Below are 17622 nucleotides of genomic sequence, written 5' to 3'. Positions count from 1 at the left end.
ATAGAGACTTTGATGAAAAGATCTGAAATAAAGTGCCATGGGTCTTTCTATGCTGATGTAAAGCTGAACAACTAGAAGAGCTGGGAAACATCAACACAGCAAACACACATCCATTCAACAGATGGAACTGTTTAGTGGGTTTAACATTGATGTTTGAAAAGCTGACTATGATTTAAAATGCAGTTTTCTAATCTCAGATACATCAGTTGGACACACCGTCTTACCAAACTGGCTGTGGTTGAAACATCCAAACACTGAAATAAACATTAAAACAATCAGATCAATTCTGGAGTAGTGTGAAGATGAGGGTACGAGATTCTCTCTGTAAAATAATCAGCAAACTCAGGACCAAAAACATTTTTTGGTTACTTTTACTGTCTTTTTTACTTTTTGGTTAAGAGTGCTACAAATTAGACACCCATCAGCCATCATTCAAAGATTTTTGTGCGATTTTGGTGCGATTACAGCGTGCAAATGAGGGAAAAAGCTGAACTGTAAACAAGGAATTACAGCAGTTTTATCTTCTTTGTGTTAATAAAACTGGAGATTAAGATAAACTGAATATTGAGAAATGGCAGTTGCTTTTCCATAGAGTAATTAAGAAGGTAAGATGAAGCCAAACTAAAATTATCAATGAAATATAAACCGATTACTTTTCACAGCAGTTTCTACTACAGTTTCTGTAGTAGAAAAGGTTAAAACTATTTGATCCTATAAGGAATCAGCCAAAAGCTTTACCCCGTCTGTAATCCCACCCTCTCTCTAAGAAAGACCTTCCCATCCTCATATTCTTTGTTTCTTGTCTTAATGCATGTCTTTTCAAAGCATCCATTATGAATGTTAAACTTTAGTTGTTTCATACAAACACTAAAGAGTGAGAATAAATGTGGAGAGAAGACCAAAATAAAAGTGAGACAGCAGGTGCAAGTTAAAATGAACTGAGCATCTATAACTCAGTCTCCTCCAGGGCCGTTATCATATTTATGTTGCCTTCATCACAGCCACATTCCCAATATCTTTCATTTATGATCAGATTTTCAGTTTATTTGCCCAATTATTCCACCTCTGTGATGGAAAATTTTGCCTTGGCACAAAACTGCTAAGACCAGCGAAATATAGCTGTGGCCAAAAAGTGTAAACACTGGTCGTCTGCTCAGAAAAAGATTAACACTGACCTTAAATATGTGTTTGTCCACTCGAATTCTAAGAAAGAATCATCCTTTATGCCTTAAAATCATTATGCTTCTTTGTTTCATCTTCATTCTGCATCGAGACACCTGATGTATTTTCTCCCTTTTGCATGCAACGGTTTAATGAAATCTACTGAAATCTGGATCATCTCTTAAGTCTTATTCCTGGTAATTTAGACACTCAGTTTCAGTCCAGTTATTCACTTAGTTGGAAAGAATGTATAAAGAGCATTTTATGGGTTTTTCCACAACAACCTCCATAACTATACAAACTTAGGCAGTTTGACTTGAAAACTTGATAACTCCTTAATAATAATTTGAGTTTTGTGATAATTTTAGATTCATAAGTTGGGATACCCAATGCAAAAAATAAATAAATAAAAGATCACAATCAAATCCACAGCTGATGTCAGCATTCAGATCTAATCTGGATTTTCTAAAAATTCCCATAGATGCTCTATGCACGTGCACCCTCTTGATAAATTAACATGTGAATATTTTCATGTGACTCCTAATGAAAACGGCAGCAGCGGTTTCTCAGAGGACGTTGTTGATGTGGGTTAAAAAAGGGCATTACGGCTGAAAACAGGGAAGTGTAGTTGTTGCAGTGTTACTTCACAGAAACTCTTTCACCACTGCCTCCATTTCAGCATAGCGTTAAAAAAGACCCTTTACGTTCAGAGTAACTGCATAACTCAAACGCCAACGACAGCTGGCGTCTGTGCATCATGTCATGGGATAGAAGGGCGCAGGAGGACACAATAAGAGCTTTAAAAATGGCAGCCGATCCCTGAGCTTCCTCTCACAGCTGCGTGGGCTCATATGGAGACACGCAGGTGGCTTCCTCCATCGATATCGTGTGAACACACACACAAACACGCTCTTCACCGAGGCCGAGCTGAAAAGGGAAGTGAGGCTGGAGTCTGAAATCACTCTGAAGTTAAATCCTCTCTCCCTGTGAGGGGGCAGGGAATTTACAAGAGACTAGCACCGTTTAAAAGATAGAAAAACGACACAGGTGGAAATTAATGTCAGACTCCTTAAGATCAGGACTTGGAAAATACTCTGAGAAGAAGTACAAAAACAATGGTGACCTTACTTGTTTTGTCAATTATAAGTTACTGTATATCCAGCCATCCCACTTCAGCTCTGACCAAACAAGTCAGTTTTTTACTTTCAAAATGAATGTTTAGTGGCTAAAGACTTGATTATACTTCACGTCACGTTTGCTTTACAAGCAAATAAGTCCCAGTGTTTGATCTGGTCAACCCCTCACTGTTAAAGAATAAGACAATAACCAGACCAGGCGCAACTTGACACAAATACAGGACTGTCTCAGAAAATTAGAATATTGTGATAAAGTTCTTTATTTTCTGTAATGCAATTAAAAAACAAAAATGTCATACATTCTGGATTCATTACAAATCAACTGAAATATTGCAAGCCTTTTATTATTTTAATATTGCTGATTACGGTTTACAGTTTAAGATTAAGATTCCTAGAATATTCTAATTTTTTGAGATAGGAAATTTGAGTTTTCTTAAACTGTAAGCCATGATCAGCAATATTAAAATAATAAAAAGGCTTGCAATATTTCAGTTGATTTGTAATGAATCCAGAATGTATGCATTACAGAAAATAAATGACTTTATCACAATATTCTAATTTTCTGAGACAGTCCTGTAGAAGAATTAAGCATGTCAGCTTGATATATCACATGTAAAGCTAAACTTTATACTATTATGCCATTATTTATGTCAGTTTCTGTTAAGGAACTATGGAAATGCAGCAGAGAGAATGTTATTTTGGGTCTGCTTTCACATCTGACACACAATTGAGTGGAAGTTTGCATATTGAACTTGTGATCTGATATCGATTTTTAATTGTTTCTGTCATTTATCCCGGTCTTCCACGCATCTATCGATGACTGACCTGTCTGGCCAACCTGCGAGCCTCCCAGTACGGCTTGGATTCATCCACAGCTTTGCCGATCTTCTTGACCAGTTCGTCCAGCTTCACCGTGGCCTCCACCAACACCGAGCGGAACTTCTGCCTCGCATCCTGAACAAAACGGAGAAGAGAGTCATTATCGTCTGGCGGCAGAATACTCTGAAACTAAAAGAAGCAGCTAAGAGCAAGGCATGGCCCGATTTCAGTTGGTGAAGGATGTGAGAACTAGGGCTGGGGATCCATTCAAATGTCAAGAATCGATTTGATTCCGATTCTTAAGATTCAGAATCGATTATCACGATCAGATATTGATTTGGGTTACTGTTAATAAAACTGTTTTTTCAGCTGTTGCATGAATTATATGACTGTCTAGTTATGCAACATATTAATACTAGTATTATATTGAGATTCAACAGCAAGTATTGCAGCTAATGATGCTGTAAGGACCAATCAGCTCCCAGAATGCTGATAGAACTGCTTTCAGAAACATCATGTCGGTCAGAATTACCAAACAGATCCAGGGAGGAAACAGAGACGAAAGAAATCGCTTTTATTTTTTCCCCATTTATGAGAATTAGGTTTTTAACATTTATGCAAATGTAACCCCAAGACAATATATAAAGCAAAGAAATATAGACAATTTATGCAATTATAACTGAAAATTTCCTTTAAACATATTTAAAGGCAAAAACATGGCACCAGTTATTCTCGTGTCCGACAAAACATTCCTTTTTTGGGCATAAACAAAAAAGTACCAAAAGTTGTAATGTAATGATGAAAAAAAAAAAAGTATTTATTTTTATTTATTTTTTTTAATCGATTTTTAGACATATGAATCGATTTAAAATCGGAGAATCGATCTTTTCAACACAGGCCTAGTAAGAACACTTCAGAAATCTGTTAAAAAGGATTTTGATAAATTTGTAAAGACTGTAAAGTTGCTACGAGTAGAGGAAAGGAAGCGAGCTATTGTTGCCTCCAATATTGGTCATGGCAAAGAAAACCCAAAGCACCAAAACCATTAAAAGGTCCAAAATAAAAAAGAGAAAAACAATGAAGTAAATAGTGCGTGATAAACATTAGCTTCCAGCTATTCAATTCTACTGAATGTGGGGAAAGTCAACTCAACAAAGTCAAAAGTTCTCTCAATAACCATTTTGGAGAAAGAAAAAACCCCATCAGATAAAGAGCCGACACTGAAGAATGTATGACTTGTGCAATTTTGTTAACCGACAAGAAGTGGAGCCTTTAAATCTTTGTTAATCCACTGGTATTTGTTAAGGGGAATTTCTCTGACCTTTAACTCTGAAATGTAATTATGATGATCCAAATGGCATAAAGGGTGCCAAGTCATCTAAGAAGAAAAACAGCCAGAAAAAAAGAAATCCTTCGTACCATATAAATCTCTGACCAAGTTACATCTGCTACATTAGAAATCAACTGAAATATTGCAAGCCTTTTATTATTTTAATATTGCTGATCATGGTTTACAGCTTAAGAAAACTCGAATTTCCTATCTAAAAAAAATAGAATATTCTGGGAATCTTAAACTGTAAACCATAATTTTTTAAATTGCATTACAGAAAATAAAGAACTTTATCACAATATTCTAATTTTCTGAGACAGTCCTGTAGATTACCAGGCCAGCTCACTAATAGAAGTGCAAAAAATGCGTGATTTTCCACAGAAATGGTGACTTTACATTATGGTCTCTGTACATTTGTATGGCCTTAAGGCATGCTGTTAATATCGTGGATATATTCAACTACATGCAGTATTAATTATGTAAAGAAAGATTCATCATAACCAAAACAACTTTATCAAAAAGATAAAGTTGGGAACTTCTTTTTAAAGTCAGTTCCCATGCTGCTGCACATCATTTGCCTAAAATTAAACTGGTTACTTGCTAAATGGTCCGCACATTCTGCAAGTTCCTCAAAGTGGTTTGCAACATTTTTTTTATTAGTCATTCACACAAACAAACAAACACGACTTCTTATTCTGCATACTGTATGTGTACTCTATTTATAACCCACTTTGCAGACCTTGATGACAGGCTGATGGTGATCCATTAATTTGAGGTGTGTTGACGCAGAGAAACATCAAAAGCATGCAGGGCAATAGGATTAAGACATGCTGAATGAGGCCAACAACTCTGACTGTCCTGTTAATAAACATGTAAAGAATCAATATAGAGTCTAGTCTGTCTTGTCAAAGAGTATGATTAAAATAAAGCTTCAGTATGGCTAGAAGTCAACATGTTAAATTGAAAAACCTTCACAACTACCACTTACAACTTATAGATAATAAGATCACAACTTTCACAGAAGCTGCATCTTTATCTATAAGCTACATTGATAGGATTTTGATCGACAGGATGTAAAAATGAGCAAGAGGAACTGATGTTACGTGCATGTTCCTGCATGCATGTTGCAAATTTGGAGGAAGTAAGCCAGTGAAAAGAGCTGAGAACCAGAAGAGTTTTAATTATTGCTTCCTAAAATCTGTCAATTCTGGATGAAACTGTAGGATATTTTGTAAAGACTGTTTTCAATTCATCTGAAATAAGGTAGATCAATCAGACCCTTACTCAATGAAAGCTCTACTTTTGTTAAAAATGTCATATGTTAATCCCTTCATACATTCAAGTTTTCTTGACTATGACTACGTACATGTTGCTTCTGCTAATTTGCTTGTTTTGAAATGTACAGTCTTGGGTAATTTCCCTCAAGACCAGAACTATGTTTTATTGAAACTTAAAATTGATGTGATATAATGTCTAACACTTCAACTGACTAACACTTTTAGAAAAATGAAGTCCTACGGAGCAGCAGTTCAATCACAGCTTAAAAAAAAAAAAAAAAAAAAAAAAAAAAAAAAACCCACACGGCAGGCTGTGATGGTTAAGATCTTTTTTTCATGTTGAAGGAACACACAAAGTATTCAGGGTGTCATGCCTTTTTCATTTTTCCTAAAAATAAAGCCATGCACCAATTCTAAGACCAAAAGTTGGCATACAGGCAACAGTAGTCAACTATAAAATCATCTAAATTGTGTTCCCATCCTTGAAAAACCAAAGGGACAACATATTTCAGTATTTCTATAAGAACTATAGCTTGAAATTACCTTTAAATTCAGCCTCAGTTTTGCATCATGGCACAGCATTGCATTAGAACAATGTTGAACTTACAATCAAATCTATGTAAAGTTATTTCACATTACCCTTATTTTTAGAGCCAAGTCATCAAGACAAAATACAAACTTTACTAAGTGTTTGAGTTGCATTTATAAGCAAAAGTGCAGAGCAGTTTCTTGGAATTACATGCTTCCTAATCGAGAGTTTACAGCTCAAACATATTTAGAGAAGCTGAGAAAAATGGTACACACAAAAGAAACAAATATGTTCCTTCTTTCTTGATGAATGCAATAAATCATTTGCTAGCTATCTTAATTATTTAAGACTTGTGTTTGGTAAATCCACTTGCTGGCACCAAGACTACTTTAGAGACAAAAACGGAACTAAAATATTCACAGTCCTTTTGTTTTGATATTACGCTCGACCGGATTTCAAGGGAAACGGAGAGTAAAAGGAGGTTAAAATGCTGACTTGACTAAACATCGAATGGAATGCTGACCCTTTTTAAACTCGGTCATGAATGTAAAACTGGAACACGGTTACCACAGACTTTCTCAATGTGGGTTGGCACACCCTTCATTTCAACTCAAGTCAGCAATTCTACATCATTTCCCATGAACTGTGCTGGAGTTGAGCCATAAAAGTCACTCCATACACTGTACTTATATAACTACTAAAATGGTAAGTATATAAGAAATGTAACACAATTCAGCTCATAATTACCAATGCATTGATTTCTCAGCTGTTTAATGCAATAAGAGCCATTTTCAGCTTTCCCAGTTCTGGCCGTTTCTTCAAATAAGAAGACTGTGTCCTTTAGTGGGGGAAAGAAGTGATGCCATCTCCCTTCAGCAACAACCAACAGGTTACACAATGTAGGGCTGGGCGATATGGACCAAAAGTCATATCTCGATATTTTCTAGTTAAATGGCGATACTCGATATATATCAATATTTTCTCTGTGGCATAATTGGGGTTTCCCCCAAAGCATTATAGCATAGCATCTCTGTTAGCTTCATTTTTTCTGAGGCAAACCTTTAAAAAAACAGTCAGTTTTAATACAAAGCCTCGTGCCAAATGTCACACAGGTTCCTTTATTAACAGAGGTCTGCACAATATCAAAATGTATAAAACAAATGAAATAAAAATAAACTGCCTGCATATATAGAATAAAAATGCTTCTTGAATAAAATAAAACAAATATCCCTTTCCTGCATAACAATTAAATTAGAATACACTGTGCAATTAATACAATGTAGACAGTAACAGGCAGACTTTTCCACTGAGGTTGACAGTTGTGCAAATAACAAAACATTTGTGCAAATCTCAAATAAAACATTCAAGTCAATTTGTCACAAAATAAGCTATATCAAAATCATAAAAAAAAAAATAATTTTTTTTTAATCGATAAACGATATTGTCTCGTACCATATCGCGTTTGAAAATATATCTATATATTAAAATCTCGATATATCGCCCAGCCCTAACACAATGTTCCCCCATCATCAATGTCAGGCTCCATCTTACAAAACTCCCATAAAACATTACAATTTTTTACCTGTGACAAAACCTTTTCCCCTAAGAGAAGACCTTCATGGTACTGAAGAAAAATGTTAACACTTAAAACAATCTCATTTTAGAGAAAGTAAATAGAAAAGAGGTCAGACTGGTACTGATTCCATCAGGTATTTATAGGACACGAAAAGAAGTGCAACCGACTATACTGGTATCATAACAACAAATTACAAGATAAAAGAAGAGGAGACTGTACACAGAAAGTCTTTTTTATATATAAATCATAGCAAGAAAGTTAACAGAATCAGGTACACGAGTTGCTGAAGGAAATGACTTATTTAAACTTAGATTTACTTACATTTTTCATTTTAAATATGTGAAATACCTGCTATTATCCCCGTCCAAACCAGCAAGATCAAATCTGACCAACTGAATGCACGGTTGGGCATTAAATATACGACACCAGCAGCTGATTTAACAGTAATGTTGTCAACATTACTTACAGTACATGAGCGTTGGTGAAAAATAGTTTTCTAAAAAGGCAGAAGATGAATTTGCAAACACAACACAAGCCTCATTTACTGTACGTCACTCCCACCGCCTTAGTCCGCTGCAGAGTTGGGGTCTGATAATATTTACTGCCTACCAGTAAAGCTGCAGTTATGCTTTACATTTTTAATCATTCAGAAAAACACTCCGGTCTCACTGGACGGTCATTTTCTTCTGATTTAGGAGCCTTGACAGAGAAAAACACAGCGCTGCTCCACTGGCCAGCAACCAAAGGTTATGTACTGGAACCACAGAGCAATTGCAGATGTTTTTCCATTTGCAGAATCTCTTTTCTTGCTGTTCTACTACAGTATCTGCAATATCCCCAAACCTCAGCCGACAGACGTGCAGCTGCAAGTCAGAGGAATATCTCCTAATCTCCCTGGGATTTTAGACAGCAGTAGAATCTGACTGTGTGGCCAGAAATAAAACAATAATACAACAATGACCGCGTAGCCAAGAGTGATGGGAGTGATCTTCTAATGTGGCAACAGACAAATATTTGTTCTTGTAATAAGCTCTTTCAGTTTGCTAATGCACCAGTTGGCAGAGGTGTCTTCAGTATTCACATTCATTACTCAGGTAGAAGTATAGATACTACAGTTTAAAAATACTCCTGTAGAAGTTGAAGTATCAACTCAAGTTTTTTACTCAAGTATAAAAGCACTGGTTTCAAAACTACTTAAAGTATAAAAGTAAAAGTAATGTAAGGGGGAAAAAAACCATTAAGGACAAAAGCCATTGAAAATGAATGCATCTTAGTATAATGCAAATATATTAAAGAACCATATATGTGTACTATTGAGCATTAACATGTGTTTCAGAGAGCAGGAGATATGATGACTAGTTGCCTATAAGTATTGTAATGGTGCAAAAAGTCAATCTTCAGAGGCATGTTATCATTTATCATAACCTTTATTGGAATGTACATCCAAGTTTAGTTGCAGGAATCTGAGGGAACGGATGTAAGAACAAAACTGGACAAGAACATCTGAAACAACCACAACCAAATTCACTCTATCCGGATGGAGCAATTTAACTGGATAGTTTTTTTTTAAAGGCCGAAATTAAATAGAGTAACGAGGCTGTTTTTAAAATGTAAGGAGTAAAAAGTACAGATAATTGCGTGAAAATGTAAGGAGTAAAAGTAAAAAGTCGTCTGAAAAACAATTACTCCAGTGAAGTATAGATAACCAAAATTACAAGTATTTGTACTTCATTACTTGACACCTCTGCCAGTTTGACGCTACAGACACCAAACCACATTTGTAGGTTTCTTACATCCCAGTCTGCACGACAACAAGACAATAAGCTCAGCTGAAGAGACTGCACTGACTCCTAAAGTAATTAACGGGGTAAAGAAACAGTAGAGCAGTGTTTCCTCAGCTCTTTCTTCAAGAGACATGATCTACATGATCACCTAGATCAAATTTGAGCTGAACATCTATTCCCATCTTCACTCAGTAGGTTACAGTTTATAATCTCATGTGACAAAAACCTGCAATCTCATTATATATTTTACAAGTCATGTCATTGTTACAGCACCAAGCAGAGTAGCAATTAAAACTGAGCTGTTTCATGCAGTCACACAATGTGTGTATTGATGCCAAAAGGTAATGAACTGAAATCCAGATACGATGCTGACAATATGGACATTTAGTCACATTTTTCTTATTTGCAAAGATGTCACCGTGGGGACAATAGAGCAAATTCACCTGTAGATTTTAGCAATCACAAATCAATAATAAAAACAGTCGGCAACACATTTAATCGTCAACAAAAAAATAAAACGACAGAGAGAGGCATTACCTTCCTTCTCATCTCTGCTAAGAATTGCATATAAGCAATAGCAGAGTCCATCTTTCTTGTCTTTTATCTTTAACCAGCACATAATTTAAACAACCCAATGCAAAATGTAAAGGCAGAGAGCTAAATAAGAACCAATTAATAATTCTGAGATTCACAATCCGGTTATTCGGCTAATAGTCGATGACTATTGGTTAGGAATGGGTGATATTTTACCGTTCACGATATACCGTCAAAAAAATTCCCCACAGTAAGAATTAGTCATCTCGCTGTAAAAACGATAAATTCCCGTTGATGACGTTTTTGTGTAACAAACATGGCGGAAGGCGGATCTGAGAACGAGGAGCTCGTTGTTAAACGAGGCTCCAGCTCCGTTATCTGGAACTGGTTTGGATTTAAAAAGAGAGACGAGGAGCAAACATCATCTATTATGTGCAGAGTCTGCAAAAACAGAAGGAAATGGTTGTTACATTTTGATATAACGTTTGACTATTACGAAACAAAATTGCAATAGTATCTAATTTGTGGCATGTTCCAACCACAGGTTAATTTGAACATTTTATTTATATTAGAAGAGTCATCACTGATAGGATTTTATTTTCAGTGAACTTTTATTTATTTGTCCCGTTTCTTTATTTATCAGGTTGTATTTTTTTCTATTTTGTGATTTTATAAGCTAAGAAAACTTGAAGGACAATGTTACCGGTACTTTTGCTGTTTGCACTGTTATCCCACTGTTTAAGCCATACAGTTTGAATAAATGTTGAATCGGTTCTCACATTTCAAACTTGTTTCATTTCAGTCATTACAGTTTTGCAGTACAGGTGTACTAATTTAATTGGTTTTTATTAATTCAATTTAATTGGTGTAGTTTAGTAGCATTTAGTATTCTTTTAGAGCAGTGTTTTGGGGGCTCCAAAGACTGAATGTCTTGATGATAGATTTATAGTTAAAAAGGTGGAGTTGAATTGGTATTTTTTATTTTTATCGTTATCGGGATAAATGCCAGAAATTATTGTGATACATTTCTTAGTCCATACCGCCCATCCCTACTATCGTTATAGTCGTCAGTTGCAGCCCTACTCGGATCATGAAACTGGAATTCCCTTCCATCTAGAATCGACCTCTGGTTAAACTGTCAAGGCATTGCCCAACACATGTAGGGCTTTAAACTCCCAAGTGCCACGGGGGTTTGGACTTTCAGCTCTATAAAAGTGCTCGTTTATTGCTGACCTACATAAATGTAAGCCATCAGCCTTTACAGAGATTCAAAGATCAGCTGTGCAGCGTTTGAGATGCCTCTCTGGACCTGAATGAGCCTCATCTCCGCGTTACGTCTGACGGGTTCACAGGTCGGACACAAGATGAACTTTGCCTGCTCGATGACTCTTAATTCATCTAAATACAGTCCACAATAAAAATTACACTACGCAGCAAAAATCCTAGTGTAAATGTGGCGTAGACGGGTTTATTTTATATAAATAAAAGCAGGTTTTTCCAACACATTTTGCACACATGCAGTCATCACCACACTAGACTACAGGACTGTCTCAGAAAATTAGAATATTGTGATAAAGTTCTTTATTTTCTGTAATGCAATTGAAAAAACAAAAATGTCATACATTCTGGATTCATTACAAATCAACTGAAATATTGCAATCCTTTTATCATTTTAATATTGCTGATTATGGCTTACAGTTTAAGATTCCCAGAATATTCTAATTTTTTGATATAGGATATTTGAGTTTTCTTAAGCTGTAAGTCATGATCAGCAATATTAAAATAATAAAAGGCTTGCAATATTTCAGTTGATTTGTAATGAATCCAGAATGTATGACATTTTTGCATTACAGAAAATAAAAGGACTTTATCACAATATTCTAATATTCTGAGACAGTCCTGTATGCCTTCACAGTAAAAGTCCTGCTCATGTAAAACAAGACAGACCCTGACTGATTCAAACCAGTTCATTATTTGCACATATGGTTTAAAAAATAAATAAAAATAGTCCAAATACTCATACTCATCGTGTTTTTAAGCCAAAATTAATCTTCCGTGAGCATGCAAGACTGTGCTCTTAAACCTCCAGAAACACCTGGCTGAGCCGTCCCAGTGGGATCTCCAGAGAGAACCCTCAGCGTTAGGTTTCATCATACATTTACATAAATCCCACAGAGAGGACAGCGCTAAGGCTCTGATTAGTTTTTCCACAGCAGTTCTCAGCAAGCTGCCCCCTCCCAATCTATGTCAAGTCTTATAATCGGAAATTCACATTTCTCAGACTGTTGCACTAATGAGAGTTTCCAATTTGGAACCTGTAGTTTTAGATTAAATGCTTTGACATCATATTGATAGGTGGTACAATGTCTAAGTTCAAGTGATATTGTAACTAAGTATACTACTTACTTAGCATGCAGGACTGTCTCAGAAAATTTGAATATTGTGATAAAGTCCTTTATTTTCTGTAATGCAAAAATGTCATACATTCTGCATTCATTACAAATCAACTGAAATATTGCAAGCCTTTTATTATTTTAATATTGCTGATCATGGCTTAGCCTTACAGCTTAAGAAAACTCAAATATCCTATCTCAAAAAATTAGAATATTCTGTGAATCTTAATCTTAAACTGTAAGCCATAATCAGCAATATTAAAATAATAAAAGGCTTGCAATATTTCAGTTGATTTGTAATGAATCCAGAATGTATGACATTTGTGTTTTTTTTTTGTTTTTTTTTTTTAAATTGCATTACAGAAAATAAAGAACTTTATCACAATATTCTAATTTTCTGAGACAGTCCTGTAAAGTAGTTTACTGTAGTACTCTACTATGTGAATTTCTCTGACAAAAAAACCCCATCAACTGTCAGTATGTTGAAACTTGCTGACACAGGATGAGAAATTTACAGTTAGCTGGGAATCAGAGCAAAGGTCCATCTGACTCAGTTAAAAAAAGAAGACATTTTTAAATGCTGCATCTGCAGAAAGTGATCGTTTCATGACAACACATTTTTCTGAAAAGCCAAACTGACAGACTGAACTCAGCTCTTTGGTCTGACCTCTAGCTCTGTCTCGCATCTGTTGATGTCGTCGCTGGCCTGGTTCAGTTTCTCCAGCTCGCCCTGAAAGAGATACAAGCACAATGAGATACAGAAAATTATGGCAGGGGAGTTACAATACCTGGAAGTTAAGGAGAGGGAGTATGAAACATCTGGAATGAATTTAATGAGCTGGGAGTCAGGAATGTGAAAACTTAGATCCTCGTAATCTTATTTTTATAGAAAAAAAAATCTTTGGAGCTCATAAATAACATAGCATTACTCATAAAATACTTGTTTTCCTTCTTATATTTAAATTAACTTTGCAGGCAACACATTTATCATCCCCAAAATCTCTAAAAGGAGATCTTGATGCCTCAACAAAAGCCCAACAGCAGGTACAAATCCACTGTTATGAACTCATGGCATCCTTTCTGTAAGGAGGTTGTGGCAGGACTTAATACAATAACAACAACTAATAATATTTAGGTACAGGACTCCTGAATGACGACACGTCAAAACACAGACATTCTAAATCACATTGATGGAGCAATTGTTGTGAATTTGAGGAGTATGTGATGCATCAGCAGAAATCCAAGATCAAGCCAGCAGATCGAGTCATTTAGTGTTTCTACACAAGTATAACAAACATTAACTTCTCAAAATGTACAAACTCCCTTTGCAATTCAACCACACAAAATATAGCAATAACAGAAAACGCATATTTGCCCAAACCAAACTATTTGTTGTCCTGACTTCTGATCCTCATCTTCTTTCCCCTCATGAATTAACTGGAAGTCATTCCAACATGAAACTGTTTAAACGTCAAACACAAACAAAGGGGGACCACTTCTCTTCTGGCATATAAATGCAACCATGGATGAAAGAGCACGAATAAAAATAACTCAGTTCTGCAATTTACAGAGTTACTTAGTAGGAAAGACTGCGAGTAACTTACTGTAATCATCAGTAAAATTCAGATAGGGGAATGTTTTTAACATGGGCTTCAAAAACAACCATCTACTCCAGTCCTGACAGACATCACGTCATTAGGCCTTACATGAAGAAACTGTGGACTCAAGTTATGTTAAATATCTAGAGCTGTAATGATTACCTTATGTTCACTACAAAATACACAATCCAGTTCCAGCCTCAGTTTTCTCCGTCTCACAGTACGTGTCAGTAAAAATGATTATTTATGAGGATCAGCTGAGATTAATGGGAGTTCTGAGAAAGCCCATTTGTTTTCAAGGTTTCTGACTTTTGCAGACTTACTGATTAACTGACTTAAGCTCTCAATCAATAGTCCTTTCACTGTCTGTTGATCTCAGGAGTTTTATTCACATTGCCTCACTATTTTCACCACCTCTTTCATGGCTCATGGTCACTTATTAAGACTGGTGTTGTTTCTCTGAACAACTCTGCAATCAAATATATCAATTAGGGCTGTTCGATTAATCGATTTTAAATCGTAATCGCGATTATGTAATTAGAACGATGTTAAAACGTGAAACTCGTAAAATCGAATTTTCACTTTTTTTTTACCTTGTCTGCACACATATTAATGATTGATGGAAATACCTCTCAATACCTGCGACAAATGCCCCATTTAATGCAGAGATAATGCTCTTTAGTGCATTATTATTTAGCATGCAAAGACCCAGTTTAGTTTAATTAGAAAATGTCTTGTTTTATTTAATTGGAAATATAACTTACTGTATGTTTGCAAGTGCTGATTTGCTGATTTTTTTTTTCAGAGATAAAACTTTATATTTTATCATATTTTTTTAAACTTTTTTTCAACTTATTTTACAGAGTTTTGCACTTTATTCATTCATTTTTGGTTTAATAAGAGCAAAGTTTGCACTTAATGCCCAATGGGGCAAATGTTCAATAAAAAAAAAGCATATTTGAAATCATTTCTTTGCCTTTTGTGAATTCACAAAATAATCGTAATCGAAAATCGGATTTTGAGAGAAAAAAAATCGAGATTTTATTTTTGGGCAAAATCGAACAGCCCTAATATCAATTATAAACTGATATGTCTTGGGTAAAAAAAAATGGACGTTTTGCTCATAGAACTGAACTAACTCTCATAATTAACTGTTTTTGAATGACATCAGCAGAGCCATAAAACTGTCTTTGTAAAACATTTTGGCATCAGCTGCTCACAAAGCCACCACCTAAACTGCGCAACCAAACGAATTATCTTAAGATACAATAAGTAAACAGGATACTTTATGTTTATTTTGCTCATATTTTCAATAAATTACTGAAATTATTCTGTTGTTTGATAGTACCAGCCAGGACTTTGTGGTTTAGCTGCAGCTGTCTGGGGGCAGACTGGATGGCTGAGCTGCAACAAGCCTTTATTTCATTAAAATAAGGTAGAAAATGCAGAAAATAAAAACGGTATACCTGTATTCTGGGGTCCACCTCCTCGTCCTCGTAGTCAGCCTCGTCCTCGGATCGAGGCTCCTTTTGCAGCTCGTTCTGCAGCTCCATGCTGCTGCTGCAGGACACAAACCACAGCCGAACAAAGACGCAGCTTCACGGCAGACGCGCACTCATCTGTCTCCTCCTGTCGCCGAGAGATGGAGTCAAAACCCGCACGTCTGCTCTCAAACCTGAGGCATTTGCTTAAAAGATGGGGTTTTCATAGAGGAACATGGTGAGGAGGGACCGTCCGCCCTGACTCTGCTCGTCCACCGCCCTGAATGAGCGTCTGAAATCAGCTGGCGGAGCTCTGCTCCGGCCGCCCCTCGCCGTCACGTGAAGCCTCAATTATGGAGCTGCGTTAAATCGACGGCGTAGCCTGTGCGCGTCGCTGCGTACCTACGCCGAAGGCTCTGCGTTGGTGTAACGCGGACCCATAAATCAGCCTGCACAAATCCTCGGAGATGTGAGACTTCTGAGTCTCCTCCCCCATCATGCAACCCCCCCTGATGTACAGTGTCACAGTTTTTTTTATTTTTTTTATTTAACATTTGCAAAAAGTACAATGATTACAAATCTTCACATAATGCAATTTCAAGTTGAATTATAACATATAAAGAGTATAACTCAAATAAAAAACAAAACAAAAAGCACAACACATTATAAGCAGCCAGGGGGGGATGAAATTATAACAGAAAGCCAAAACATTTACATACATTTATGGTTTTGATTGCTTTTGAATAAGTAGAACACTTAATAGAGTCCAGATATTGATTGAATTCACAATGAAAAGTAAAAAAAGAGGTTTTTTGTGTAAGAATTTGGATTTGTGGATGTGGAATTTTGCAAGGATAATCAACAATTTAATAATAATAATAATAATAATTATATTATTATCATTATCTTTATTTTCATTATTGTGTTTAGTATATTATATTATTTTTTATTCATTATATATTATATTATTTTTTATTATATTATTATTATAGATATCGGATAAGTGAGACCGGGTCTCGCTGGCGGTGGGTTGCCTCCCTCCTACTTCTCCCCTCTGTGGGGTTGCTGGTGGCCTGGGTTCCGGGTTCTTCCTCGTCGGCCCCTGGTTTCGCGGGTGGCGGGGTTGCTTCCGCCCCTCCCCCACTATAGATATACTTCAGGTGGAACTTTGACAGGATTTTTACGCACACACACACACACACACACACACACACACACACACACACACACACACACACACACACACACACACACACACACACACACACACACACACACTCCCACTCCCACTCCCATACCCACGCACATACATACACATAGCCACATAGACATATACACACACACTCTCTCAAGCATACATACATATATATATATATATATATATATATATATATATATATATATATATATATATATATATATATATATATATATATATATGTATATATATATATATATACATACATACATGTACACGTACGCACACATAGCTACACATACACACACACACACCTAGCCACACATACATACACACACATACAGCCACTTAAGTCACATTCATATACACACACACATACACACACATAGCCACACACACATACACAGCCACACAAACATATACGTACACACACACAAAAATACATACACACATATACACACACAAATAGCCACACAGACATATACATACACATGCACGTATACATATACAGTACATACACACACACACACACACACACACACACACACACACACACACACACACACACACACACACACACACACACACATAGTCATATACAGTACATACACGCATACACACACATAGATATATACACTGGGTTGTTCACCTGCACGCTTGCTCTGTAGTTTTTGAAGTTAGTTAGCGGTAGTTTAGCTCAGACCGTATTTGGATCTCGAGATTTGGGTCAATCGATGCTCGTGTTTTGGTCGGCTCCGTGTTGGTTTTGTGTTTTGTCTGTGGTTTTTGTTGCAGATTTCCAGTGC

The 17622-nt window shown here is 36.1% G+C and overlaps 1 protein-coding gene across 1 annotated transcript in view; it reads right to left on the bottom strand.

Annotated features, from left to right (window-relative positions):
* Nucleotides 1–15929, bottom strand: part of sh3bp5b (SH3-domain binding protein 5b (BTK-associated)) — a 42690-nt gene extending 26761 nt beyond the window's left edge. Inside the window, exons 1-3 of the mRNA XM_061717583.1 lie at nt 15604–15929; nt 13207–13269; nt 3123–3251 (exon numbers count right to left, since the gene is read on the bottom strand). Coding sequence (XP_061573567.1) covers nt 3123–3251; nt 13207–13269; nt 15604–15690 — 279 coding nt within the window. The 5' untranslated portion in view covers nt 15691–15929. The remainder of the gene's footprint in view (nt 1–3122; nt 3252–13206; nt 13270–15603) is intronic.
* Between the last annotated feature and the right edge of the window lie 1693 nt (nt 15930–17622).

This window comes from Cololabis saira, chromosome 3, assembly GCF_033807715.1.
Source record: "Cololabis saira isolate AMF1-May2022 chromosome 3, fColSai1.1, whole genome shotgun sequence".
NCBI lineage: Eukaryota > Metazoa > Chordata > Actinopteri > Beloniformes > Belonidae > Cololabis > Cololabis saira.
The sequence above is the reverse complement of the archived record's forward strand: the minus strand, read 5'-3'. Positions and strand labels throughout refer to the sequence as shown.